General features: G+C 59.2%; 4 protein-coding genes across 6 annotated transcripts; 2 read left to right on the top strand and 2 right to left on the bottom strand.

Moving 5' to 3' along the window:
- Positions 1-269: 269 nt before the first annotated feature.
- CFB (complement factor B) lies at positions 270-6,433 on the top strand. The gene is made up of 18 exons (XM_036356448.1): positions 270-476; positions 561-794; positions 1,156-1,341; positions 1,468-1,641; positions 1,844-1,945; positions 2,031-2,167; positions 2,436-2,574; positions 2,893-3,024; positions 3,282-3,383; positions 3,479-3,616; positions 4,030-4,127; positions 4,245-4,362; positions 5,000-5,153; positions 5,243-5,319; positions 5,491-5,597; positions 5,679-5,811; positions 5,888-5,937; positions 6,228-6,433. Exons 1-18 carry the CDS (start codon positions 341-343, stop codon positions 6,378-6,380), a joined length of 2,370 nt encoding a protein of 789 aa, XP_036212341.1. The 5' UTR covers positions 270-340; the 3' UTR covers positions 6,381-6,433.
- A 131-nt stretch (positions 6,434-6,564) lies between these two features.
- NELFE (negative elongation factor complex member E) lies at positions 6,565-14,140 on the bottom strand. 2 transcript variants are annotated; one of them, XM_036356454.1, is made up of 11 exons: positions 13,985-14,140; positions 13,562-13,644; positions 10,490-10,559; positions 10,263-10,408; positions 9,513-9,587; positions 9,393-9,430; positions 8,935-9,230; positions 8,691-8,835; positions 8,517-8,571; positions 8,187-8,289; positions 6,565-6,743 (listed from the first exon to the last, which is right to left on the bottom strand). In XM_036356454.1, exons 2-11 carry the CDS (start codon positions 13,634-13,636, stop codon positions 6,646-6,648), a joined length of 1,101 nt encoding a protein of 366 aa, XP_036212347.1. In that variant the 5' UTR covers positions 13,637-13,644; positions 13,985-14,140; the 3' UTR covers positions 6,565-6,645. The 2 variants fall into 2 exon arrangements, with proteins under 2 accessions (XP_036212347.1, XP_036212346.1); XM_036356453.1 differs by having other exon boundaries at positions 13,562-14,051.
- Positions 14,141-14,159: 19 nt separating this feature from the next.
- On the top strand, positions 14,160-23,888 carry SKIV2L (Ski2 like RNA helicase). 2 transcript variants are annotated; one of them, XM_036356447.1, is made up of 28 exons: positions 14,160-14,282; positions 14,360-14,463; positions 14,992-15,101; positions 15,196-15,313; positions 15,399-15,513; positions 15,616-15,690; positions 15,979-16,032; positions 16,125-16,315; positions 16,481-16,609; positions 16,820-16,965; positions 17,636-17,782; positions 17,903-17,987; positions 18,160-18,266; positions 18,568-18,714; positions 18,790-18,886; positions 19,039-19,251; positions 19,331-19,441; positions 20,605-20,835; positions 21,124-21,261; positions 21,417-21,554; positions 21,672-21,776; positions 22,029-22,176; positions 22,270-22,396; positions 22,503-22,713; positions 22,850-22,960; positions 23,029-23,247; positions 23,422-23,562; positions 23,652-23,888. In XM_036356447.1, exons 1-28 carry the CDS (start codon positions 14,261-14,263, stop codon positions 23,850-23,852), a joined length of 3,741 nt encoding a protein of 1,246 aa, XP_036212340.1. In that variant the 5' UTR covers positions 14,160-14,260; the 3' UTR covers positions 23,853-23,888. The 2 variants fall into 2 exon arrangements, with proteins under 2 accessions (XP_036212340.1, XP_036212338.1); XM_036356445.1 differs by having other exon boundaries at positions 21,417-21,776.
- DXO (decapping exoribonuclease) lies at positions 20,298-25,727 on the bottom strand. Its single transcript, XM_036356452.1, is given in 8 exon segments — positions 20,298-21,790; positions 22,853-24,027; positions 24,029-24,149; positions 24,234-24,328; positions 24,449-24,584; positions 24,688-24,907; positions 24,991-25,226; positions 25,343-25,727. Coding segments are annotated over 7 exon segments (1,242 nt in total). The 5' UTR covers positions 25,696-25,727; the 3' UTR covers positions 20,298-21,790; positions 22,853-23,946.
- Between the last annotated feature and the right edge of the window lie 87 nt (positions 25,728-25,814).

Here is a 25,814-nt window from a genome sequence, read left to right as displayed (position 1 = left end):
TCAGAGACCTCGCTGGACAAACAGGGACTCTGCTCCACACCGGGTCAACAGGGGGGCGGTCTGGGCTCTTTGGGGAGGAACTGTGGCCGAGGGGAGCTGCTGAAGGGAGAGGCCTGGATCCTGGGCAGCAGAGGGTGGGGCTTGCAGTTTCTATTTCCTTGACTGGCAGCTCAGTGGGGCTCTCCCTCTTGGACATTCCGGAAAGTGATGTGGGAAGGGTGGGCAGGGCGAGCGGCAGGTGCCAGCACTCTGATTGCATAAAAGGCTGGAGGTGTGGGGGGCAGGGGACGGGAGTGCGCCCTGGCCCAGGTCTGCAGTCTCAGCCTGGACGCTGAGCCAAATGGCCATGCAGCACCAGCCGGGGAAGGCCGCGCGGCCTCCAGCGTCAGCCCCTCGCCCGCCTTCCGGGGCCCCGCGGAGCAGCCCCTGCCCCTGGCTCTGCCTCGTAGCCCTGGTCCTGGGCCTCTTGCCTGGAGGTAAGCCAGGGTCACTGCCCCCTCCTGCTGCCCAGCATCCCTCCTGGGCCTGGCAGGCCAGGCTTTACCAGCCTGTCTTTTTAGGTGTGGGCACCACGCCAGTGTCCGTGGCTGAGCCCCAAAGACCCTGCTCTCTGGAGGGAGTAGAGATCAAAGGCGGCTCCTTCCGGCTTCTCAAGGAGGGCCAGGCACTGGAGTACGTGTGTCCCGCTGGCTTCTACCCGTACCCCGTGCAGGCTCGCACCTGCAGATCCACGGGGTCCTGGAGCGCCCTGCAGACCAAAGACCAAAAGATTGTCAAGAAGGCGGAATGCAGAGGTTGGAGGGCAGGGAGGGTGGGCACGGCCAGCAGAGGGTTGGAGCAGGGCGGCCGAGGTCCCGACGAGGCTGATCCGTGTGTGAGGCCACGCGGGCTGAAAGTTGGGCTGAGCAGGTGTAGGAGCTGTCCCGGGCTGGAGGGGGGAAGGCGGAAAGAGGGAGGAGGAGGGAACCAGGCGGCCCTGCAGCGGACAGAGCACTCAGGAGTGGGCGGGAAGGGCGGTGGGCCTCCCGTGGGCTGAGGGGCCTGGGCGGGGGGGAGACGCTGCTCCTGGGGGACCAAGAGAGGGCTTGAGGCCGGGAGGGAGGCTCCAAAGGGCAGCCCGCCCCTCGCAGTGACTTCTCCTTGTCCCTCCCCCAGCAATCCGCTGTCCACGACCACAGGACTTTGAGAATGGGGAGTACTGGCCCCGGGCTGCCTACTACAATCTGAGTGACGAGATTTCGTTCCAGTGTTATGATGGCTACACTCTCCGGGGCTCTGCCAATCGCACCTGCCAAGTGACTGGTCGGTGGGATGGGCAAACAGCCATCTGTGACAATGGAGGTGAGAAGACGGCTCCCCCACGGCGGCCTGTCCCTGCCGGTGCCGCAGCCGAGGAAGCCTGGTCACTCCTGGGCGCTGCCTTGCCCGCGGGCCCCGGGCCTCACTCGTGGTCTCATGCCTCTGCAGCGGGGTACTGCCCCAACCCAGGCATCCCCATCGGCACAAGGAAGGTGGGCAGCCAGTACCGCCTTGAAGACAGCGTCACCTACTACTGCAGCCGGGGACTCACCCTGCGCGGATCCCAGCGGCGAACCTGCCAGGAAGGTGGCTCTTGGAGTGGAACAGAGCCTTCTTGCCAAGGTGACCCTTGACCCATGCCCGCCCTTGGTCAGGTCTGGCTCTCGGCCTCAAGTCCCCGTGCCAGGGCACTGCCTCCTTCTGTGCCAAACCTCCCTGTACAACTTCCCGCTGAGCCCTTCCCACTCTGGAAACCCCCCGCCGCGTCTGGCCCCCGTGCTGCGGGCCCTCCCAGACATCTGACCTGCTTTCCGACCTCTCCCAGACTCCTTCATGTACGACACCCCTGCGGAGGTGGCCGAAGCCTTCCTGTCTTCCCTGACGGAGAGGATAGAGGGCGCGGACGCTGAGGATGGGCACAGCCCAGGTGCGAAGGCGGAGTGGGGAGTGGGGTGGGAGTCGGGAGGGCGAGGGTGAGGGGCAGGGAGTCTGAGTGTCTGTGGGGCGCGCAGGGGAACAACAGAAGAGGAGGATTGTCCTGGATCCCTCGGGCTCCATGAACATCTACCTGGTGCTGGATGGATCCGACAGCATCGGGGCGCGCAACTTCACCGGCGCCAAGAACTGCCTGAAAGCCTTCATTGAGAAGGTGGAGCCCCTCCTTCAATGCGGGGACCCTGAACGGCCCTCACAGGACTAGCTTCCTGGTTGGCAGCCCCTCTGAGCCCCAGGGTTTCGGAAAATCCTCAGGTCCTAGCCCGTCCTACTTTCCCCTTCACTTGAATCAGTTTCTTCACCTGTAACCCAGACGCCCCTGAAAACCCCAGTGACCAGTCAGCCCTTGAGTCTCTTACCAGGACCTTCCCCGTCCCAGCTAAGTATTCTCCTTGCAATGCTATTACCCTTGATTCCCTCAGGTGGCAAGTTACGGGGTGAATCCAAAATACGCTCTAGTGACCTATGCCACCGACACCAACATTTTGATTAGAGTGTCCGATGCAGAGAGCAGCAATGCAGCCTGGGTCACAGAGAAGCTCGACAAAATCAGCTACGAAGGTCAGAAGTCAGGGGAGTGGTAGGAGGGGATGGTGGGAAGTTCACTCCCTTTGGGGTCAGAGAGGTCAAGGTTCGGGGTGCGGTGTGAGACCGCCTGGGGACAGGGAGGCCCGCTGTGTAGGGCATGGCTGACAGCGGGTCCTCGGAGAAGAGGTTAGTGGGAACCTGCTAGGGGCTGAGAGAGTCGCTTTGCAAAGGGAAGTCAGTGGGATGACAATCAACTAAAAAAGCTGAACCATGTGGGATGTCGTGACAGGCCTCCGGGGTTGAAGGGTGGCTTGGAAGGCTGGGAGGTGGCAACCTCTCTCCTGCCCACAGATCACAAACTGAAGACGGGGACGAACACCAAGAAGGCCCTCCTGGCGGTGTACAACATGATGAGCTGGGCGGGGGACGCCCCTCCCGAGGGCTGGAACCGCACCCGCCACGTCATCATCCTCATGACTGACGGTCAGACGGGCTCTCTCCTGCCCGACTCCCCACCCTCTCCCTCGTGTGTGGCCCTTCAGTCCACATGGAACATTAGACTCATGGCTGGGGCCCCAGGCAGCAACAGGCGGGAACCATGTTGATCTTTTCTGTGACATTTTACAAGGAGGGACTCTGTGATCTGTCACTTCCAAGCCTGCCTACCCAGCCACGTGCCACGCCATGAGCAGTCTGTCTGGACCCTCCTTGCCTCCCCTCACGGTCCGTCTCTTCCGTAGGCCAGCACAACATGGGCGGAGACCCAGTCCCTGTCATCCAGGACATCCGGTCTTTGCTGGACATTGGTAGAGATCGCAAAAACCCAAGGGAAGACTACCTGGGTGAGTTCCATTGGCCAGGGCCCAGCCGCCTGCTCTCCCAGCTCCAGCTCCTGCCCTTCCCGGGCGTGGACCCTCACCCTCCCTTTCTCCCTCAGACGTCTACGTGTTTGGGGTTGGGCCTCTGGTGAACCAAGAGAACATCAATGCTTTGGCTTCCAAGAAAGATAAAGAGCAACATGTGTTCAAAGTCAAGGACATGGACAACCTGGAGAATGTTTTCTACCAAATGATTGGTAGGCAGATGTCAGGAACCCGCTCTCCCAGGCCCTCCTTCCTGCTCCGCCCGAAGCCCTGGCCGTCTGGAAGGCCTCTCCTTGGCTCCACCGTAGTGCCGATTGCTTCCCTGGCACTGTCCACTTAGGACCAGAGCTCCCAGGGGCCTTTCTCCAGCCCCGTTTTACAGATGAGGCCAAGAGACGGCAAACTAGTGAGCTGGGCCTAAAACCAGTCAAGTCTTCGATCTGAGTCTCAAATTCTTTCCCCTGTACCAGTGACTTCATGTCTTCAGTACAAGTAAACGAATGCCCTTGCCGCTCCTTTCTCATGGGCCTCGGCTCCCATGGACATGGAGGTGTCCCTCCCCAAAGGTGCTGCCGTTGGGATGAAGCGCCCCAGCTTTCAGCGCCCGCCCTTCCTCTCTTTCTAGATGAAAGCCAGACTCTGGGTCTTTGCGGCATGGTCTGGGAGCACAAGGATGCTACCGATTACCACAAGCAACCATGGCAGGCCAAGATCTCAGTCACCGTAAGCATGGCGGCCTGGGGGGGGGGGGGGGGCAGGGGGAAGTGGGAGTAGGGAATGGGCAGGGCCCACGCTAGGATTCAGTTGGTGAAAGAGCTTCCCCTCCGCCATTATTACCAGCGCCCTCCGAACACACATGAGAACTGCATGGGGGCTGTGGTATCCCCGTACTTCGTGCTGACAGCGGCACACTGCTTCACAGTGGAGGACCAGCTACACTGGATCAAGGTCAACGTGGGTAAGGACGATGCAGTGGATCAATTCTGAGCTCCACCCTCCAGCTAACACCTCCCACTTCGAGCTCAGTTCACCCGCCCTCAATGTAGCTCGTTCCTTTACACCAGGGGCGGGGAACGTCTGGCCCTTGGGCCATATAAGGCCCACAGAATCATTTGGTCTGGCCCTGCCAAGGCATTAGAGAGGAGTTAAATATTTGACCAAAGATAGCAAGCTGTTTTTGTGTTAACTTCACCTGAGGACATTTTCTCCACTGATTTTTTAAGACAGAGTGAAAGGGAAGGGGAGAGACAGAGAAACATTGATGTGAGACACATCAATTGGTTGCCTCCCAGGGGCTGGGGATCAAGCCTGCAACCAAGGTACATGCCCTTGACCGGAATCCAACCTAGGACCCTTCAATTCACTGGCCAGTGCTCCACCCACTGAGCCAAACCAGCTAAGGCCTAGCATGCTAATTTTTAATTTGATAATTTTGTATGGCCCATGGACGATATTATAAATACCCCAATGGCCCTCAGCAGAGAAAGACCCCGCCCCTGCTTCCTATGCTGAAGCAGAGGGAAGGCCCGGGGCCAGAGGCCGGAAGCTGCCCGGAGAAGTGGGTGGCCCAGAGGTCCTCTCTCCTCTGACCTTAGGAGGAAAGAAGCAGGACTTGCACATAGAACAAGTTCTATTTCACCCCAAGTACAACATCAATGGGAAAAAAGCAGAAGGAATTCCGGAATTTTATGACTATGACGTGGCCCTGATCAAGCTCAAGGAGAAGCTGCAGTACAGCAAGACGCTCAGGTCAGGCGTCGGGCTCCCCGAGGAGACTGCAGGTGGGGCTGGAGGCCTGGGGTGCAGTTTGCCATCCCTTCCCTACCTCTCCTGAACAGGCCCATCTGTCTCCCTTGCACTCTGGCCACAAATCAAGCTCTGAGGCTTCCACTGTCAACCAGCTGCCAGAAACAGAGTAAGACATGTTCAGGGAGAGGAGCACTAGGGTGAGAGTCCGAGACAAGTGGGGCGTGAGGGTCGCTGAGGAGGCGCCTGCCTGAGCCCAGCTCCTAGGGAGGGGCTGAGGGAGCTGCGGAGACGGTGGGGAGAGGAGTGCTGAAATGACCCAGTCCGTCCATCTGTCCAGTGGAAGAGCTGCTCCCGGCAAAGGACGTCAAAGCTCTGTTTGTGTCCGAGTTGCTCAAGGGCGGGAAGCTGACTCGGAAGGAGGTCCACATCAAGAATGGGGATAAGGTGAGCAATGTGGGACCCTAAGGAGGTTCTCGGCCCAGACTCTCCGAGCGAGCTGGTTCATCCCTTTCTCCCCGCCCACAGAAAGCTGCGTGTGAGAGAGATGCTCAGAAGGCCCCAGGCTATGGTAAAGTCAAGGACATCTCTGAGGTGGTCACCCCCAGGTTCCTTTGCACTGGAGGGGTGGATCCCTATGCTGACCCCAACACTTGCAAAGGTGAGAAAAGGCTCTTTGGTGGAGCTGCAAGTTCCCGAGGCCCCGGAGGTTCGCTGCAGCTTCTTCTCCCCTGTAGGTGATTCTGGCGGCCCCCTGATTATTCACAAGAGGAGTCGCTTCATTCAAGTAAGTCTCTCCTTTCCCAGCCGGGGAGACGCCAAGTGGTCAGCACGGGCCCAAAGCAGGAAAGGTCAACAGATGTGGCTAGAAAGGGGACAGAGCCGCCTCGCCTTAGGACTACCTCTGAACTGGCTGGCTCAGGACCACGGTGTGGCCTGGCTGCTGCGGAGGACGGGACCGAGTGGGTTCCTAGTCTATTTCTCCCAGGGCAGTGCAGGTGCAATGGGAGCAGCTGTGCTTCCTGAGGTGCAGGAGAAATTCTACCAGATGACCCATGGCACCCCGTGCCCCTGCAGGTTGGTGTGATCAGCTGGGGAGTCGTGGATGTCTGCAAAGACAAGAGACTGCAGCACCAGGTGCCTGCTCATGCCCGAGACTTTCACATCAACCTCTTCCAAGTGCTGCCCTGGCTCAAGGAGAAACTCCATGAAGAGGAGCCTTTTCTATAGGGGTTTCCTGCTGGGAAGGGGCATGGGATCCAATTAAAAGAGCTGTGACAACACCTGTGTTCAACATCCTTGGGGGTAAGGGAGTGGGGAAGGCGCACTGGCCATCTTGCCACAAATGAGATCCAATCTAACGGCCATTGTAAAAGGCTCAACCCAATCCCGTGCTGAGAAACCAGAGGCTGAGGGAGATGTGTGAGCTTCCACCTCAGTGCTTTACTGAGACCAGTGTCAGGCAGGCGGGGCACAAGCAGTTCAGCTCCGCCACCTAGAAGCCATCCACAAGGTTTTCCTTGTAGACATCGTCATTGTAGACAATCTGGGTCCTTTTGTCCCGATGGCAGCCCTTAGGACTGTTCTGGACGGCTAGGGAGGGAGGAAAGGATTAGTTAAAGGCCTGAAGGAGAGCATTGGTGAGACCCCACACGGAGTCTGACCCCACTCCTGGCCTCTGGTTCCTGGAAGCTGTTCTATGCTGCCCTCCGGTGGCCGGGACGGCCTGGCTCCCCCAGTGGCTGCCAAACCATCACAACACCCCAGCAAGCAGTGAGCAGTATGCTGTTACCACAGGGGGATACTGTTAACAAATGGTTGGTTCTTAGAAAAACAGCCAATGTTATTATTGACACATCTGAATGGTGCGTACTACAGCTCTGAGTCAATACATCAAAAATTAAAACTATCCTGGCCCAGTGTGCTCAGTGGCTGAGCGCTGACCTATGAACCAGGTCACAGTTTGGTTCCTGGTCAGGGTACAGGCCTGGGCTGCTGGCTTGATCTCCAGTGCAAGACGTGCAGGAGGCAGCCAATCAGTGATTCTCTCTCATCATTGATGTTTCCATCTCTCTCCCTCTCCCTTCCTCTATGAAATTAATATTTTTTAAAAAGTTAAAAATGAGAAAATCTCTATAGCCCTCTGTTGACATGCTGGTCTTTTCTGAGCCTTCCTTTCATCTGGAAGGTCACTCTTGCTCTGAACCCCTGTTCTGCCCCACCCCTTTGCCAGGAAAATCTATTTCTGCTAAAATGAGAAGTGCTACTCGCCCGGCAGAACTCACTCTGGGGGTAGCTGTGGCCAGAGCATTCTCCCTTGAGCCTCGAGCTATCCTTCCCTTCCTTGTTCCTCCCTGTTCCCAGTGCGTCCCTCTCCTCACCCCATCGCCAAGGATTCCATCCCCGCCACTCTGGAGCTAGTGATCCCCCGACAGCAGCTCCCAGTCTTTGGGGTCTCTGTACTCTGGCAATGCTGACATGCCCTTTCTCAAAGCGGGTGTCCTCTGGCTTCAATGGCCCTGACCCTTCCTGCTGTCTCCGTTGCTGCATCAACCCCAGCCTAACATGTCAGGAGGGCTGGGACGAGCGGGGCATGGGGAACAGAGCCCTGCTTCCACCATATTCTCTGAATATTACCCAAGCCCAGTCCTGGGCCATTTTTTCCTCCAGAAGTCAGTCTCCCCAATGAGACTATCATTTTGTAGCCACCCCGAGATACAGGTGACAATCTGTCTTCGTTTCTCACCTCGTGCCTGAGTTCCAGTTCCTATTCCAACACCAACTACACTTCACCTCGAAATGAACAAGGCCACGAGCTGCTCATCTTCCTCATGAACCTGACCCTGCTCCAGTTACAGTTATTTTCAACCATTTTCTCTTCCTTCTCCTACTTCCAACTGACAGAGGGCCTGACCACTCTCCTTCCCATTCCCACAGCCCCCCACACACCCAGGCCTCCAGGGAACCCAGGGCATGCAGGGGAACCAGAAGAAGGGGTGAGCGGTGGGGCAGGATGAGGAAGAACCTCGTTCTTACCGAGGGAGCCCCACACAGACTTGCCAGTGGCGGCATCCAGCATGGGCTGCTTGCGGGCAATGCTGACCTTGAGCTGCACGGACTCCACCTGCGTCCCGTTGAGCTGGGGCAGAGAGGGAGGGCAGAGGATGGGGAAACATTACAGGCAAACCAAAGGAGAATTTCCACGGGCTGCCATCCTAGCAGTGGCCTGAGCCGGGATCTGAGGACATAGGGTTGCTGTGAGTGGGGAGGGGCTCTCAGGAGGGAACGATGGCCCCGGCTCTCAGTACTTCAGAGAAAACACGAGGATGGCAGGAGGGCGGGAGGAACGGATCTGGGAAGTCCCACCTCAGCAACGGCCTGATCTGCCGACTCCATCTTTTCATAGGTGACGAAGGCACAGCTGGATGAGAGGAGACAGGGTCAGTGGAGGGACGCGGGCTCTTCTTAATGCAGCCGAGCCCGATGCTACAGGCTGCGGGGACGGGCTGGCCGAGGCCGCACACCCGACGTCCTCCTTACTTTCTGGGCGGGTCCATGGAGAGGTCAATGATGTTTCCAAAGGGGGAGAAGGCCCCACGGAGGAGGGTGGGCGTCATGTCTTCCCCATACACGTAGAGAGTGTTCCCCTTCCGAGGGGCCCGGCGTTCAGGGAACGAGTCCGACCCTGTGGGATCACAGACGGACCCTGTGTCACCCTCCACGTGAGCTGGAGCCACCTCAATCCTCGCTGAGGCCACTTTCCCCACTAGCCACGCCCACTCACTGCGGAAAGGGCCCTCTCGCTCTCGCTCTCGGTCCCGTTCCCGGTCCCGTTCTCTGTCTCGGTCCCGTTCTCTGTCCCGGTCCCTTTCTCTGTCCCGGTCCCGTTCTCTGTCCCGGTTCCGCTCACGACTGCGGTCCCGGCTGCGGCTTCGGGGCGGGGAGACTGAGGAGCGGGCGTTACCACGTTCTTCGTAGCCCCATTCAAAGCTTCGCGGAGGGCCGTCACCAGCCCCTGGGCCCTCTGCCTCCTCCCCATCGGGCCCCAGGTCCCGAAGCCGGTCACTGGAGGAAACAAAGCTAGGGGAGCAGACAGTGAGGATCAAAGGGGGCCTTTACCTTGTCTTTCAGGACCCTGTAGAGACTCCACACTCGCTCTGGAGCCCAGCTCCTCCCACTCCAGCCCCACACCTCCCAAGGACCAGGCAGCCCCCGCACCGGGACCCAGTCCTGCTGGCTCACCTCTCGTACAGAGATTTCCTCTGGGGGCGTCTGGACGACTGAAAAGGAGACCAAGTTTCAGTGAGGAGCCCCCTAGTTTCAGGCAGTGGGTCCCTCAGGGACAGGAGTGGGAGCCGTTACCTCCTGCAGGTCGTCATCGGCAGATATGCTCCTCTGGAACGGCTGGAAAGTGGGGGCCGGCCCCTTCTCGGGGTCCTGGAAGGAGGTAGGGACCCACCTCAGAGTGGGAGCAGGAGGCGGCCAGCCATGGGACAGAGGAGGGGATTCCTCTTCCCTCCCCGCTACTCGCCTCTGCTGGCCTTTTTTCCTTTTAATTCCTTTGTACTTTTCTTTCATTTTTAAAAAATATATTTCATTGATTTTTTACAGAGAGGGAGGGAGGGGGATAGAGAGTTAGAAACATCAATCAGCTGCCTCCTGCACACCCCCTACTGGGAATGTGCCCGCAACCCAGGTACATGCCCTTGACCGGAATCGAACCTGGGACCCTTCAGTCGGCAGGCCGATGCTCTATCCACTGAGCCAAACTGGTCAGGGCTGTACTTTTATTTGATTATGTGGTATTTCAAAATAAGTGACCCTAATACACCCGTAAAGTACTTAGTGTATCTCAACATTTCTTGAGCCTGCTAACATTTCAGCCGGCTCACCTCCTGAGAACAACACAAGCCACGAGCTCTCACACGTGGGCTGGAGCCAGACTGTGCCAAGTGCAGAGCTCGGGAGTCACCCACTGTCTTCGCTCGGGGTGGCAGACCATGTGCCCAGGATCGAGCAGGCGTTCCTTTCCCCTCAACCTGCCTCCATTCCAGTGTGGAGGGATGCCCCCCGAGTTAAGGGTCCCTGGACTAGCTTTCTGCTTGTGCTTACTTTTAACTTTCCCTCTAGGGTTCGAGAACGCTTGAAGCCCGAGTTCTTGGTCTCAGCCTTGATGGCACTGATGGCTCCCGACTTCACCAGCTGCTTTGCCTGCTCTGTTGCGGTGGCTGTGTCCACCACGGGCTGCTCTGACAGAGCTGGAGTGGGGAGGGAAAGAGGCGTTATGGCAGCCAGGAGGGAGAAAAGCCAGCCCTGTGCTCCCGTTTCCCGCCACTCACAGCGTTTCACGCCGCCTTGGCTGGCTATGCTGCTGCTACTTTGCTTCTTCAGAGCCAGCAATGCCTTTTTCTGGGAATAAGAATGAGAAGAGAGGAGTTGGTGAGGGCCACCCTGACCAGATCCTTTCCCAAGGCCCCTGCCACATGACTCCAGGCGCCCCCTTTCTCAAAGAAAACAACGCCAATGGTGCTCCTGGAGAGGCTCGCTGAGACAGCCAGAGACCACCTGCCGTGCCAGCGACACCTACGCCACCCAAACCATGGTATCCAGTGACTTCCCAAAGCATCAAGTTTCTGAAGGTGAAGACGAGGAATTCAATCATGGACCAGAGCTCCCGGGTATGAGCTGCAAGTAAGCATAGGCCAGTGGTCGGCAAACTCATTAGTCAACAGAGCCAAATATCAACAGCACTTCTTCAAAATAGACTTGCCCAGGCCGAAAACTGACTTCTGCGCATGGGCCACGAAGTTTCAATCGCACTGTATGTGCGCGCCCGCACGTGATATTTTGTGGAAGAGCCACACTCAAGGGGCCAAAGAGTCGCATGTGGCTCGCGAGCCCCAGTTTGCCGACCACTGGCATAGGCCTACATGCCTTTCTTGGGGGCTTCACCCACCCATCTTCTGTGTACTTAACAAGAACACGCCTTTCATTACTTTATAGCAGGGACATGCAAAAGTATGAGACACAGTTCCTCCTGTGCAAGAAGCTTACAATCTGAAAAATAGAATGTCTGGACTAAATTGTCAAGGATGTTTATTAGAGATGCAAACTGCTCGAGAGCAAGTAAAATTTTCTGATGTCTAATGGCTATTAAACTGGACCCTGGGTAAAATCTGTACAACAGAGATGGAGAAAAAGAGCATTTTACACAAAGAAAACAGTGTGAAAAAATGCAGATATAAGAAGGCTTTGGGAATGCATGTTTTGGGACTAGTGAATAGTTCTATTTTACGAAAAAAGGGATACCAACTTAAGATTTTATTCCACAAGGTTCGATCCCAGTCAAGGGCATGTACCTTGGTTGCGGGCACATCCCCGTTGGGGGGTGTGCAGGAGGCAGCTGATCGATGTTTCTAACTCTCTATTCCTCTCCCTTCCTCTCTGTAAAAAATCAATAAAATATATATTTTTTTAAAAAGATTTTATTCCACAGACAATGTGAAACTACTTAAGGATTCTGAGAAAAAGGACAGTCTTGTGTTCCCAATGGATCATTTTAATAAGAGTGAAGAAATCTGTTAAAAAAACACACTAAGAAACGTGTTTAGAGACCATTACAACAGTCTACGTGAACATCAGCAAAGACCTGATGATTTATGGAATATGCAGGAAAAAAGAAATGGGAGAAATTATTTTCAAGAAAGAATCAAGGAGCCTGGCTGGTGTGGCTCAGTGGTTGGGCACTGACCTATGAACCTGGAGGTTATGATTCCATTCTCAGTCAGGGCACATGCCCAGGTTGCTGGCTCAATCCCCAGTAGGGGGTGTGCAGGAGGTAACAGATCAATGATTCCCTCTCATCACTGATGTCCCCACTTCTCTCTCCCTTCCTCTCTGAAATTAAAAAATATATATGTATATGTACTAGAGGCCCAGTGCATGAATTCATGCACCAGTGGGGTCCCACGGCTGGCCTGCAGGATCAGGCCGAAACTGGCTTTCCGACAGACCCCGAGGGGTCCCAGATTGCAAGAGGGTGCAGGCCAGGCCGAGGGACCCCACTGGTGCACGACTGGGGCCCGGCCCGGGAGGGACGGGAGAGGTTGGCCAGCTGGGGAGGGACCGCGGGAGGGCTCCAGGGCGTGTCCAGCCCATCTCGCTCAGTCCAGATCAGCTGGACCCCAGCAGCAAGTTAACACATTGTATGCGGGAAACGTATTTATACGTTTTACGTTGACTGGTAGTAGAGCGCGGGGCATGTACTAATACTTTTTTATAGACTAGCAGTAGAATGCGGGTAACGTATAAATACGTTTATTTTTATACTTTTTTATTGCTCTAAAGGGATGCTAACATGCAGCTATACGAATTCCAAAGGACAAAATTTGGGTCTCTAACACATACAATGGTGAATTATGTCTGTACTTCCAGGTATCATGGTAATCAATCTATTCAACTGCAAAAATGGCCCGCGCCACCTGTTAGCGCGAGATAAAAGCTATCCGCAAACAATGTGTTAACCTACCGGTCAGAGCATCTGCCCCCTGGTGGTCAGTGCACATCATAGTAACTGGTTGACCGGTCGAGAGTCTGCCTCCTGGTGGTCAGTGCATGTCATAGTGAGTGGTTTAGCGGCCTTAGCATACCATTAGCATATTATGCTTTGATTGGCTGAACGGCTGACTGGACACTTAGCATATTAGGCTTTTATTATATAGGGCATTAAAAAAGACAGCAATTGTTTGGCTATGCAAATGGAAAAGTCAGAGATGAGATTTAAAAAAATTGATTTGAGCCGAAACCGGTTTGGCTCAGTGGATGGAGCGTCGGCCTGCGGACTGAGGGGTCCCAGGTTCGATTCCGGTCAAGGGCATGTACCTGGGTTGCGGGCACATCCCCAGTAGGAGATGTGCAGGAGGCAGCTGATCGATGTCTCTCTCTCATCGATGTTTCTAACTCTCTATCTCTCTCCCTTCCTCTCTGTAAAAAATCAATAAAATATATTTAAAAAAAAAAATTGATTTGAGAGAAACACTGGTGTGCTGCTCCCCTTACTGATGATTCTTGTCTGTGCCCTGACGGGGGCTGAACCTGCAACCTTGCGTGTCAGGACGATGTTCTAACCGGCCACGGCAGAGCTGAAATGTGTGACTCCAAACACTCAGAGGAATGTGGTCGGTCCGTATTTGGAAGATGGAGAAATGGACCGAGGTTAGGCTCGGAGGAAGATGCTGGCTTTATTTCGGATAGGTTAGGGGCATCAGTGAGACCATCGGAACGGGAAAGCCACACTGGGGAGCGCCAGCTGCAGGATGAAAGCCGCGGGGAAGGGAGGCAGCTCCAGGGCCGGCGGATAGGACAGACCGGCCGCTCCGCGCCACACCGCGGCGGCCCGCCACACCCCTCACCTTTTTCTTCAGTTTGTTGAATTTCTTCTGCAGAGCCTCCTCCTCCTCGCTCAGTCCGGGGGGTATCACCAACATGGTGGCTCCTGGTTCAGGGGCGGGGCCAAGACATCTTTCTCCACCGGCACCGCCCAGGCCTGCTGACTCCTGGGGTCGCCTCTCCCAGCCCCGGCTTAGGCTCGGGCCCGCACCCCGCCTCGCTAGGAATCACGGACAGCAGCCCAGCGGCACCGCGAGGACCGGGACAAACACCCTCCGTCGCCGAGACGCTGGCGCCAGAGCCCCCCTACCCCACGGGTCAGCATGGCCACCGCGGGGTCCCAGCTGCAGAGGCGGCGGCGGAACCCGCGCAGCGCCCTCGGAACATCGGAAAAGGGAAGAAGGAAGGAGCTCGGAAAAGGGCGCAGGGTGCGGAGGGCGCCTTACCTGTGGCGCGTCAGCCCGGCCGCGGTCTCGGGCGGCGGCCCGCGGGCACGGTCGCCGGCTCGGAGCGATGACGTAGAGGGGCGGAAGCGCGGCATCCACGGCAGCCGCCTCGCAGGCACTTCCGCCCGGCCTTCCCGGAGTCGGAGCCGGCGGCCCCTCGCAGGCACTCGGCGGGTGGGTGGCGGAAGTCGCCTTCACTTCCGCCCTTTCGGGGGCGGGGCTTACCGCCGCTCCTCGCTGCACTTCCGGCTGCGGGGCAGCTGCTGTGGCTCCCAGATGATGGAGACGGAGCGACTCGGTGAGCGGGCGGGGGTGGAACGAAGGAGTAGACAGGAATCTACCCTTGACCCCTGACCTCTGATCTTCCTCCTGTAGTGCTGCCTCCCCCGGGCCCCCTGGACCTGCCTCTTCGGGCTGTGGAGCTGGGATGCACTGGGCGCTGGGCGCTGCGGAATGTGCGGGGGGCTCCGGAGAGCACGGTGAGTGACTTTTGACCCTAACCTTTGACCCGCACTGGGCTCAAAACCCTTTCCTTACAGTAGGACGAGCAGACCCGCTTTTCTGTCGACACCTGCCATCGGGCCGGCCTGGTGCAGGGCAGACTCCAGCCTAGTGCTGCTCCGGGTGGGAGCCCCTTGAGGACCAGCGGGGCGCTCCGGGGGTGTCTTAGCTCCCCAGCTGCGCTTTCCAGTGTGTCTGTCCTCGTGCAGGCCCTTCTGTCTCCAAGCACTTGGTGGCTGAGATGCCAGCCCTTTTCCCTAAAGCTGGTGATTCTCAAATTTCAGGTGCCTCATAATCGGGGGGGCAGCTTTTAAAGAACACGGATTCCTGGGTCCAGCCCCAGCTTCTGAAATCTGTACTATAAACCAGCAGGTCCTTTGTCCCTGAAAGTGTCACAGCCTTTGGGAAACATCGCTTCACTTTGATTGTCCTTGTCTGTCTGGGTCATCTGCCGTTTCTGCTCTAACACCAGTCCCATCCCTGTCTCTCATCTCGCCTGGCCCCAGCTTCCCCACGGCCTCCCTCCCTGTGCCCCAGATCTGCAGCAAGAAGCCGAGCAGCGGTTCCTGTCGTCGCCAGCCTGGCTGCCTCTGCATGGCCTGGAGCACTCAGCTCGGTGGGCGTCGGAGGGGCCTGGCCGAGGGAGGTGGGCCCATGGAGGGAGCTGAGACAGAGGAGAAAGAAGACTTGAAAGTTACTTCTCTCTCTAGAAAATGGCAGAGGAAGATGGATCCTTGGTCCCTCCTTACTGTCCTGGGGGCCCCAGTCCCCTCCGACCTGCAAGCCCAGAGACAGCCAACCACGGGCCAGATACTGGGCTTCAAGGAGGTAAGGGCTCAGGGGCCACGAGCAGCAGGGCTGGGGGAGGCGGGTCGGAGGCAAGCTCAGCCTCGGCTCTGCTCGCGCACCTCAGGTCCTGCTGGAGAATACAGACCTGTCGGCCACCACCTCCTTATCTCTTCGCCGGCCACCAGGGCCCATCTCCCAGTCCTTGTGGGGGAATCCAACACAGTACCCTTTCTGGCCAGGTAACTGTTGTGGGAATGAGATTGAAGGGGAGGGAGCCCTCAGTCTCCAGGGAAGGTTCCCATATCCCCCCTCATGACTCCTCGTGTCCAACCTCTCCCCAGGTGGGATGGATGAGCCCACCCTCACAGAGCTGAGCACCCGGGAGGAGGCTGAGGAGGAGATAGACTTTGAGAAAGGTGAGGTGGTGCCAGGCTGGACCCTGGGGAGGCAGGGCTCCAAGTCTGGGCCCTGAGGACGAGGGGCCCAGGCCTAGCACTGGGCTGCTGCTAGCCCTTCCGTGCCTTTGATCAAGTTAGGAAAAGGTCCCCCTTCCGTAACAAACGTTACGGTCGCGTGTTGGAAAACTATTACAGCTGTCCCCAGCTACAACGCCCGTGCTGTGCATGGCATTCTTTAGTCTGTGTGACGTGGGACTTGCTCGGGAGTGCGCAGTGGTCCTGACGCGCTCTGTCCCTGCCCTGCAGACCTCCTTACCGTTCCACCTGGCTTCAAGAGAGGTGTGGACTTTGCACCAAAGGGTGAGTTCTGGGATGGGCGTGTAGAAGTGGCGCCCTTCTCCTGTAGAACGGAGATGGACGGACTGGGTCTCCCTTTTTGCCTGGCTCCTCAGATCACCCAGTTCCAGCGCCTGGGCTGCTCAGCCTCAGCCGTCTGCTAGAGCCCCTGGATCTGGGTGGGGGCGACGAAGACGAGAGGGAGGCAGTGGGACAGCCAGGAGGTACCAGAGGAGACACTGTCCCAGCCTCTCCCTGCAGTGCTCCCGTGGCCAGAGCAAGCAGCTTGGAGGACCTAGTGTTGAAGGTGGGTGCTTCTGGGCAGTTGAAACGGGAAAGAAGGGGGCCTTGGCCCCGGGCGGTGGGCTGGCTGGCTTGGCTCTATGGGAGAGACTGGAGCATCTCTTGGGAGGAGTGGTCATGGGGAGCTTTCTGGCTGTATCTCTATCGCTCCCACCCCTTACTTTTCCAGGAAGCGTCCACAGCTGTGTCCCCTTCGGAGCCCCCCAAGCCCCTCCCTCAGGAGCAGTGGGCCGTTCCTGTGGATGTCACCTCCCCCGTTGGCGACTTCTACCGCCTCGTTCCCCAGCCAGCCTTCCAGGTAGTGTGGCCCAGGCCTCACGTCTCCCCGCCTCCTCCCCGCCCCTGCCTTGTCCGCTCTCCTCGCCAGAGGCCAGATGCCTTCCGGGCCGGTCTTGGACCTCAGTCCCAGCCTCGCTCACTCTGGCCTTCTGCCCTGCGTGCCCCAGGAGCCAGAGGTAGGAAGGCCCCTCTCCCTTCCTTAGCCCTCATCTAGTTCTCTCTCCCACAGTGGCCATTTGAGCCTGATGTGTTCCAGAAACAGGCCATCCTGCACCTGGAACGGCACGACTCGGTGTTTGTGGCGGCGCACACATCTGCAGGGAAGACGGTTGTGGCCGAATACGCCATTGCCCTTGCCCAGAAGCACATGACGCGGTACCGCCTTCCCTTCCTCAGCCATCCCTGCTTTCTCCCGCGTCCTTTCTAAAGCTCCTCTCTTCCCATGTCCTTACTTCATCTTTTATTCATTATTTAAAAACACATTTTTATTGGTTTCTGAGAGGAAAGGGGAGAGAGAGAGGGAGAGAGGGAGAGAGAGAGAGAGAGAGAGAGAGAGAGAGAGAGAGAGAGAGAGAGAGAGAGAGAGAGAAAGAGAGAGAGGGAGAGATAGGAACATCAGTGAAGAGAGAGAATCGTTGATCAGCTGCTTCCTACATGCTCCACCCTGGGGTTGAGCCTGCAACCCGGGCATGTGCCCGACTGTGACCCTGGTTCACAGGTCAGTGCTCAGCCACTGGGCCACGCCAGCCTGGCTTTACTCCATCTTTTAGATGGGAGAGTTGGGGGAGGAATGGAGACGGGCCTGGGAGGAAACGAGAAGGTGTGGGGAGAGAGTTTAGAAGCATGACCTGCATGCATTTAGTTCAGGAAGGGGTCGAGGGACAGAATTTTTCTGGGATCACGTCATGAAGGAGAATGAGGGCTGTTTGGGTGAAGAAAGGGGGGCGCCTGAGCGCTGCGGCTGCTGCTGGGAGGGCTCAGGGTGGGCGAGGAGGTGCTGACCGCAGTCTGTGTGGAGTGACTGGCGAACCTCACCCTCTTCCAGCACCATCTACACTTCCCCTATCAAGGCTCTGAGTAACCAGAAGTTCCGAGACTTCCGAAACACATTCGGGGACGTGGGGCTGCTCACGGGGGACGTCCAGCTGCACCCAGAGGCCTCCTGCCTCATCATGACGACAGAGATCCTTCGGTGAGAGATGGGCACTCGGCACGGGTGGGTTTGGCTCAGGAAGGCGAGGCTGCTCTGGAGCTGTTGGCTGGGCTGGTGGAGGCAGGAGCCACTGGGGAGTCAGCCTGCGGTCTCCCCCAGCTCCATGCTGTACAGCGGCTCAGACGTCATCCGGGACCTGGAGTGGGTCATCTTCGATGAGGTTCACTACATCAACGACGCTGAGGTAAGGAGCAGGAGGCCCGTGGGGCCCCAGACCAGCAGTTCTTTCCTGTGGGGCCAGCTCAGCAGCTCCCGCCACACACCCTGCAACCTCCCTGCCTTTGCCCTCCAGTGGAAGCCGAGGAGCAGGACAGCCCCTCTGAGCTGCCCGTGACTTGTCTTCCCTTTCTGCCCAGCGTGGGGTCGTGTGGGAGGAGGTGCTCATCATGCTTCCTGACCATGTCTCCATCATCCTTCTGAGTGCCACTGTCCCCAACGCCCTTGAGTTTGCTGACTGGATTGGGTGAGATGTGTGTCCCGGGTGCTGGGCGAAGGTGCTGTGGTCCTCCCGTGGTTGGGGGTGGGGGCGAGGACTGCCACAGCAGGGAGCGTGGCCAGACCGTGGGGCAGAGGGGGCCGGGGTGGGTCTGGGGAACATGGCCCACTTGGGCCCAGACCACTTTGAATGTTGAGAGATACGATGACGGGGACAGCCTCCCAGTCCAGCTCCCAGAAAAGACTGGGGGAGGCCAGAGGCGGAAAGTGGGTGGGGATGTGGGCTGCTCCTTCCCACCCCCCACCTGACCTGTTTCCTTCCCACTCAGACGACTGAAGCGCCGCCAGATCTACGTGGTCAGCACTGCCGCCCGCCCCGTGCCGCTGGAGCATTATCTCTTCACGGGGAACAGCCCCAAGACCCAGGGGGAGCTCTTCCTGTTGCTGGACTCGCGAGGCGCCTTCCACACAAAGGGGTAAGCGGGGGAGGGGGGGGGTGGTTAGCGCTGGGCCCGGCGGGCGGGACTGATGGCCGTCCTCCGCACACCCAGGTACTATGCAGCTGTGGAGGCCAAGAAGGAGAGGATGAGCAAACACGCCCAGACCTTTGGGGCCAAGCAGCCCACGCATCAGGGGGGGCCTGCACAGGTGAGGACCAGCAGGCTCCAGACCTTTCACCACCTGCCTCTTCCTTCGTCCCCCGGGGCATCGGACTTGCGCTGTGAGCACTGCCCCTGATGACTCTTCCTTCTCTCCTCCCACCGGTGGCTCCACCTGTGCCTTTGCACCCCCTTCCCCAGGACCGCGGTGTGTACCTGTCCCTCCTGGCCTCCCTCCGCACCCGTGCGCAGCTGCCCGTGGTGGTGTTCACCTTCTCCCGGGGCCGCTGTGATGAGCAGGCGTCGGGCCTCACCTCCCTGGACCTCACCACGAGCTCAGAGAAGAGCGAGATTCACCTGTTCCTGCAGCGCTGCCTTGCTCGCCTCCGCGGCTCTGACCGGCAGCTGCCCCAGGTGTGGAGGGCCCTGGGCTCGGAGGCCGGTGGGCTGGGTGCTCGACGCCCCTCCCTGACCACGGTCTCGGTCCCCGCAGGTGCTGCACATGTCGGAGCTCCTGCACCGAGGCCTGGGCGTGCACCACAGCGGCATCCTGCCCATCCTCAAGGAAATTGTGGAGATGCTCTTCAGCCGCGGCCTGGTCAAGGTGCACACCGCCTCCTCCCTGCGGCCCTGCGGCAGCTTCTTCATCTCCCGGACCTTAGGGTCCTCATCTTAAACGGGGATGCGCTCAGAAGAGAAACCCCAAAAGCTAGCAAGCACAGACGCTGTCATCAGAAAAATGCAAATTGAAACTCATGAGATAAGGGTTCAGTGATTAGATGGTGAAACTTAGGGAACTGGCTAGTGCCAAAAGCTGCCACAGCCGCAGGCAGACCTCGGGCACATTGCGGGCTGGGTCCCAGACCTCCGTAGTGTCGCATTATGGCGAGTCACACGGGTTTTTTGGCTTCTCGGTGCACTTAAAAGTTATGCTGACACCATACTGAACTCTGTTAAGTGTACAAAGCGTTATGTCTAAAAACAACGTACGTACTTTAGAGAATAGTGTTACAAATGCTCCCCATCTTCTGAGCCTTCAGTGAATGGTAACCTTTTCGCTGGAGGTCTTGCCCCCGTGGTGATGGCCACGCAGTATCTGCAAATTGCAATTGAGCGAGGTCTGCCTGCATAGGCCTCTAGGACCCTTCGCACAGGGCAGCCAGTCCGGAGCGTACCTGGCTTTCCTTAGGCCAGAGCAGGTATAACATACTCTGACCCAATTCCATTCCTGAATATAAGCCACAGGAAGTCCTCACCCGCGCCCAGGGGGAAACATGTCTGCTCTTTCTTTGTTGGCTAGTCTGGCAGGGATCGGTCCCTGCCCCCCGGGGAGAGCAGCCGGGTAACTGGAGGGGTGTTCCCCACTGTCCTGCCGCAGTTGGAAGCGAGGGGTTAGGTACAACCACAGGGACAGGTGGGTGCTGAAAACACCATGTGGAGGAAAAGAAGTAAACAGGAGATACACAACTGCTTTCAATGTGAATTGCAAATTACATGCACATAAGACAACGCGTAAGAACACATTCACACAAAACGATACTCATTAGACATCGGATGACTGACGGGGGGGTGGGATGTGGGGGCACCAAGAAAGGAATAGCTAAGTAAATGAATGAGGGAAGTGGTCATCCCTGCTCTATCCATTTGCCCTGAGTGGAGTGGGCTCCTGAGTTAACCACCTGGACCATGCCAGCTGCCTACATGGCCTTGCTAGTGAGGCGGGGGGTGGCTGCGTGGCCTGTGCTGATCTTTCTTCCCGTGTCCCAGGTCTTGTTCGCCACAGAGACCTTTGCCATGGGTGTCAACATGCCAGCCCGAACGGTGGTGTTTGACTCCATGCGAAAGCACGACGGCAACGCCTTCCGGGACCTGCTCCCCGGGGAGTACGTGCAGATGGCGGGCCGCGCGGGCCGCAGGGGCCTGGACCCCACGGGCACCGTCATCCTGCTCTGCAAGGGCCGCGTGCCCGAGATGGTGGACCTGCACCGCATGATGACGGTGAGACACAGGCCCAGCCCCGCCCGCGGCTGCCTCTCCGGCCCTTGCCCTCTCCTGTCTGTCTACTATTTCCTCTGCCCGGGAAGCCCCGTGGGAGCGAGCAGATCCCAGGGCGAGACCTGGTCCCGCTCTCTCCCGCACTGAGTGCAGCGCTAGCAGGGCCTTGTGACTCCATCAGTTCTGCTCCCTTATTTGGCAGAAGCGGTGCGTGGGCAGCTTGTCTAGGGTGGTCCGCAGAGGGCTGGGTGGGGAGCAACGGGCCCAGCCTGGTCTCCCCGCTCCCCACAGGGTAAGCCATCGCAGCTGCAGTCTCAGTTCCGCCTCACGTACACCATGATCCTCAACCTGCTGCGGGTGGACGCCCTCAGGGTGGAGGACATGATGAAGAGGAGCTTCTCTGAGTTTCCGTCCCGCAAGGACAGCAAGGTGAGGGGTCGGGTGACCAGTACCCTGGCCTAGACATTGGACGAGGGAAGCCAGGCTGGGGATAGGTGGGCATGTGGAGGCCAGCGGGCTGCAGGTGGGGATGTAGCCGACTGAGCCTGGAGACTCATTTCACACCTGCCCTTGCTTCTGCCCAGGCCCACGAACAGGCTCTGGCTGAATTAACCAAGAAGCTGGGGGCCTTGGAGGAGCCTGACCTGACTGGCCAACTGGTGGACCTGCCCGAGTATTATAGCTGGGGAGAGGAGCTGACAGAGACCCGCAGCTTGATCCAGGTCAGCAGGGATGCGGGCAGACGGAGGGGAAGACAGGGCGGCACTCTGGGTGCCCCCGAACTGGTCCCTGCATCCCTGACTGCCTCCTTCATCCGTGTGCACATCCCCGCTCCTCAGCGACGTGTCATGGAGTCTGTCAACGGGCTGAAGTCTCTCTCGGCCGGGAGGGTGGTGGTTGTGAAGACTCAGGAGCATCACAACGCACTGGGTGTGATCCTGCAGGTGATGCCGGGGATCTGGGCCCGAGGGAGGAGCAGGTTACACTCGGCAGTGCCCTCACCTTCCCTCTTGCCTTCCTCCCCTCCCATCACCACCACTTCGTGCCCTCTGCCCTCCCCGCTCCCCACCCCGCCTGCTTGGCGTGGTCTGCATTGGTGGGCTCTGTGCGGCTGCTCCGGGATCCCCGCCTGAGGTCGGACCTGCTCTCGACCTTGTCCACTCCTCTCATTCCCTGTCCCGGCCTCCCGCCCCTAGGTCTCCTCGAACTCCACCAGCAGGGCATTCACCGCTCTGGTCTTGTGTGATAAACCCGTGTCTGAGGACCCACGGGAGAGGCGCTCGGCCTCCCCAGGTGTGCCCTACCCAGAGGACCTGGTGGGATTCAAACTGTTCCTGCCTGAAGGTGAGAGGGGCAGATGCCCAGGTCCCTAAGGGCAGTGAAGGCAGGGCACCTGGGTTCGGGGCGAGGTCTGACCCTGCTCGTCCCTTTTCACAGGGCCCTGTGACCACACTGTGGCCAAGCTCCAGCCCGGAGACGTGGCTGCCATCACCACCAAAGTGCTCCGGGTGAACGGGGAGAAGATCTTGGAGGACTTCAGCAGGAGGCAGCAGCTGAAATTCAAGTCCGATGCTGGGGAGGCCCCTTTCCCGGGGAGGGACCACTTGGGGGGGAGTGGGAGGCAGGGTTGGGAGGCCCGCAGCCCGTCTCAGGACCTGCTCCTTCCTCAGGAAAGACCCTCCCCTCGCTGCTGTGACCGCTGCTGCCCAGGAATTGCTGCGCCTGGCTCAGGCCCACCCGACAGGACCCCCTACCCTTGACCCTGTCAACGACTTGCAGCTTAAGGATGTGTCAGTGGTTGAGGGGGGACTCCGGGCCCGGAAGCTAGAGGAGCTGATCCGGGGGGCTCAGTGCGTGCACAGCCCCCGTTTCCCTGCCCAGGTAGGGCCCTGGATGCCAGCTTTAAGCCTTTTCTCTCTGGTCCCCTGTAGGCTGCCCACCCCCATGTCAGTCCTGGTCCTCAAGCCCCGTGGAGGGCGAGGGAGAGCTGACCCGCCCCTGCTGTGGCTCTCCACAGTACCTGAAGCTGCAGGAGCGAAGGCAGCTACAGAAGGAGATAGAGCGGCTGCGCTTCCTGCTGTCAGACCAGTCGCTGCTGCTGCTCCCCGAGTACCACCAGCGAGTAGAGGTGAGAGCAGTGTGGGGGGCTAGTGAGGGAGAACAGCAGGCTCCCGACACCCGCCATCTTCCGTCCAGGTGCTCCGAACTCTGGGCTATGTAGACGAGGCGGGCACGGTGAAGCTGGCGGGGCGCGTGGCTTGTGCCATGAGCAGCCATGAGCTGCTCCTCACCGAGCTCATGTTCGACAACGCTCTGAGTGCCCTGCGGCCGGAGGAGATAGCAGCCCTGCTCTCCGGCCTGGTCTGCCAGAGCCCCGGGGACACTGGGGAGCAGCTCCCAAGTACCCTCAAACAGGTATTGGGCCCCCCCTCCCCGGGCTGCAGCATTCCCAGGCCCTACCCCCAGGGTCCCCCGTGACCTCTCCAACCCTGTACGTGCCCCGAAGAGCTGGAATGGCTTCTTCCTTGATCTGAGCCTCCCTAGTCCTGGAGCAGGAAGGGGTCTTAACCTGTCCTTCCCCACCTGCAGGGAGTGGAACGTGTCCGCGCTGTGGCCAAGCGGATTGGTGAGGTCCAGGTGGCCTGTGGCCTGAACCAGACAGTGGAAGAATTTGTAGGGGAGCTGAATTTCGGGCTGGTCGGGGTTGTGTACGAGTGGGCCCGGGGCATGGTGAGTAACTGGATTTGGGGTTTTGCAGACGGTTGGGGAGAGCCTGCCCAGGTCTATCCAATTTAGTCCCCACCCTGCTTCCCCCACAGCCCTTCTCGGAGTTGGCAGGGCTCTCGGGGACGCCCGAGGGCCTGGTGGTCCGCTGCATCCAGCGCCTGGCCGAGATGTGTCGCTCACTGCGAGGGGCGGCCCGCCTGGTCGGCGAGCCTGTGCTGGGTGCCAAGATGGAGACGGCAGCTACCCTGCTGCGGAGGGACATCGTCTTTGCAGCTAGCCTCTACACGCAGTGAATGGCCCCATGGGGAATAATAAAACAGCAAACCGCCGGTGTGTACTGAGGTGCTGGGCAGGGTGACAGCTCAAAGACACAGCAGGGAGAACCACCTAGAAATCTGCCTTTAACTGCACAGAGACAGGACCAGCCCCCCTGAAGTATAAGTCCTTAGGGGACGGTGTCTTGGGGGGGCGATGGGAGCTCCTGAGTCATGGCTTCCACGTACCATGTGGGCAGGAAGACATGGGGTGTGTCCCGATGTACGGACACGGTGACTGGGCCGCCAGGCTCCCAGGAGAAGAGGTGGACAAGCCTGAGGGGAAGACGGAGTCAGCAGCTGAGGGCTGGAGGCCAGGCTCCTGGGACCCAGAGGGGAGGGCAGAGCGGAATGCCTCACCTGGGGTCGTCCTGCACGACTGTGTTCTGGGCAAAGCTGAGGAAGGCGGCACAGAAGTTCATGCACACGGAAGGGTTCCAGCCGTCACGGTCATTCTGGAGAGGGCCGAGGAGGAGGCAGAAACGAGTGAGGGCAGGAGCGGGAGAGGGACACACTACGGCCCTGGACACGGGGCCTGGGGTCTTGGCGTGGGGGTTCAGGTACCACCGCCTTACCCTGACGTGCTCAAACATCTGCATGGTGGGAAAGGTCTTGAGGGAACAGACGAAACCCTCTGGGTTGCGGAAGCCAGCGACAACATTGGGGACTCCCAGGAGGAATGACTGAGCCCACCATTTCAGGAGCTTGTGTCTGTAAAGAAAGACAGGCCTCAGCGGGGCGCCCCCTCCTCTTCCCCCAAGGCCCTGTCCCAGCTGTCAGCTCTCGGCCCTGGCCCGCCCACCCCCTCCTGAACCTGTAGAAGCTCCTCCATTGGCCAGGGCTGTGCATCTCCTTGGAGGTCTTGAGCTCCACATAGCAGGTGGGGGGCTGCGGAGATGGGGCCTGGGGGTCTGTGCAGTCCACCTCCCCCGAGAAGAGCAGAGGGTGGCTTCCCAGGCGGCTGCGTAGCACAGAGCAGAAGGCCACGTTGGTGTTAACCTCCCCAGAGGGGTCGGGGGAGCCTCCAGGTTTGTCTGTACAGAGAGAAGCAGCAACAGGGTGGGGGCTCGTAGTCTCTGGGGGAGCGGGGGGCCTGCAGAGCAGGGGCAACGCTCACCTGCACACATGTACTGCTCGAACTTGTACCCCATGTACATCAGCTCGCGGAGGAGGGGCGGCCGGGCGAGCCTCTGCGCGCGAGCAGCCGGCGTCTCCACCTCACTCAGGTACAGCGTCCCCTGGAACCTGGAGGCCGCCAGCTGCCAGCCCTCCTGCCGCTCGTACGGTGTCGTCAGCAGTTTTGTCAGGTGTCCCCGCCACGTCACGATGGCCCCTGCCAGCCAGCCGGGACCTCTGAGAGGAGGGAGAGGCTGCAGGGCACCGCGCACTGGCGCAGATGGCTCCCGGAGCTCCCCCCGGGGCTCCCCCCGGGGCGGTGCGCGCCCGCGCTGCTCCGTCTCCGCGCTCACCCCTCCAGCCCGCCTCGGTGCTCCAGGAGCCAGCGCAGCAGGTGGTCCAGGCCCTCTCGCACCTCCTCGTCCCGCGGCTGGTACCGGTCGGGGTACCCCTCTCGGAGGTCGAAGTTGGGGCCCTGACCAGCGGCGGGTGGGCTGTAGTAGCGCAAGGCCTGGGCATCGCCGTGGTACTGGCGCTGCGCGTCCAGGGAGAAGCAGCCCAGCTGGGACGGGCGCCGGTAGAACGGGAAGGGCCCGGAGTAGAGGGCGGGCTCCGTGGGCAGCGAGGGCGCGGGGCGCGGGGGTTTGTTCCGCGGTTCGGCTCCTTCTACCTTCCCAGCTCCCCGCTTGGTGCCCCGGGGCTCCATGAGGCGCTGGGAGGCGGGGGCGGCCCTTCTGCAGAGGAGGGGGGAAGGCGCGGGCCTCCCGACGGCCGGCCCCGGCCTGGAACCACGCGGCGGGGGGAGGGTCCCTCCCGGTGCACCCG

The sequence above is a fragment of the Myotis myotis genome, unplaced genomic scaffold (assembly GCF_014108235.1).
Source record: "Myotis myotis isolate mMyoMyo1 unplaced genomic scaffold, mMyoMyo1.p scaffold_m19_p_26, whole genome shotgun sequence".
NCBI lineage: Eukaryota > Metazoa > Chordata > Mammalia > Chiroptera > Vespertilionidae > Myotis > Myotis myotis.
Note: the sequence above shows the minus strand (reverse complement) of the source record. Positions and strands in the feature narration are given on the sequence as shown.

What these genes read in the sequence shown, in the direction of transcription:
- NELFE (XM_036356454.1), bottom strand. Translation starts at nt 13,636, where the DNA reads ATGTTGGTGATACCCCCCGGACTGAGCGAGGAGGAGGAGGCTCTGCAG. An exon ending in CCGATGACGACCTGCAGGAG is followed by an intron (nt 9,431 to 9,512) that starts GTAACGGCTCCC and finishes TCTCCTTTTCAG; the next exon opens with TCGTCCAGACGCCCCCAGAG. An exon ending in TCCATGGACCCGCCCAGAAA is followed by an intron (nt 8,572 to 8,690) that starts GTAAGGAGGACG and finishes CCTCTCATCCAG; the next exon opens with CTGTGCCTTCGTCACCTATG.
- CFB (XM_036356448.1), top strand. Translation starts at nt 341, where the DNA reads ATGGCCATGCAGCACCAGCCGGGGAAGGCCGCGCGGCCTCCAGCGTCA. An exon ending in CCTGGGCCTCTTGCCTGGAG is followed by an intron (nt 477 to 560) that starts GTAAGCCAGGGT and finishes CTGTCTTTTTAG; the next exon opens with GTGTGGGCACCACGCCAGTG. An exon ending in CGACAAAATCAGCTACGAAG is followed by an intron (nt 2,575 to 2,892) that starts GTCAGAAGTCAG and finishes TCCTGCCCACAG; the next exon opens with ATCACAAACTGAAGACGGGG.
- SKIV2L (XM_036356445.1), top strand. Translation starts at nt 14,261, where the DNA reads ATGATGGAGACGGAGCGACTCG. An exon ending in GATGGAGACGGAGCGACTCG is followed by an intron (nt 14,283 to 14,359) that starts GTGAGCGGGCGG and finishes TTCCTCCTGTAG; the next exon opens with TGCTGCCTCCCCCGGGCCCC. An exon ending in TTCCCCAGCCAGCCTTCCAG is followed by an intron (nt 16,610 to 16,819) that starts GTAGTGTGGCCC and finishes TCTCTCCCACAG; the next exon opens with TGGCCATTTGAGCCTGATGT.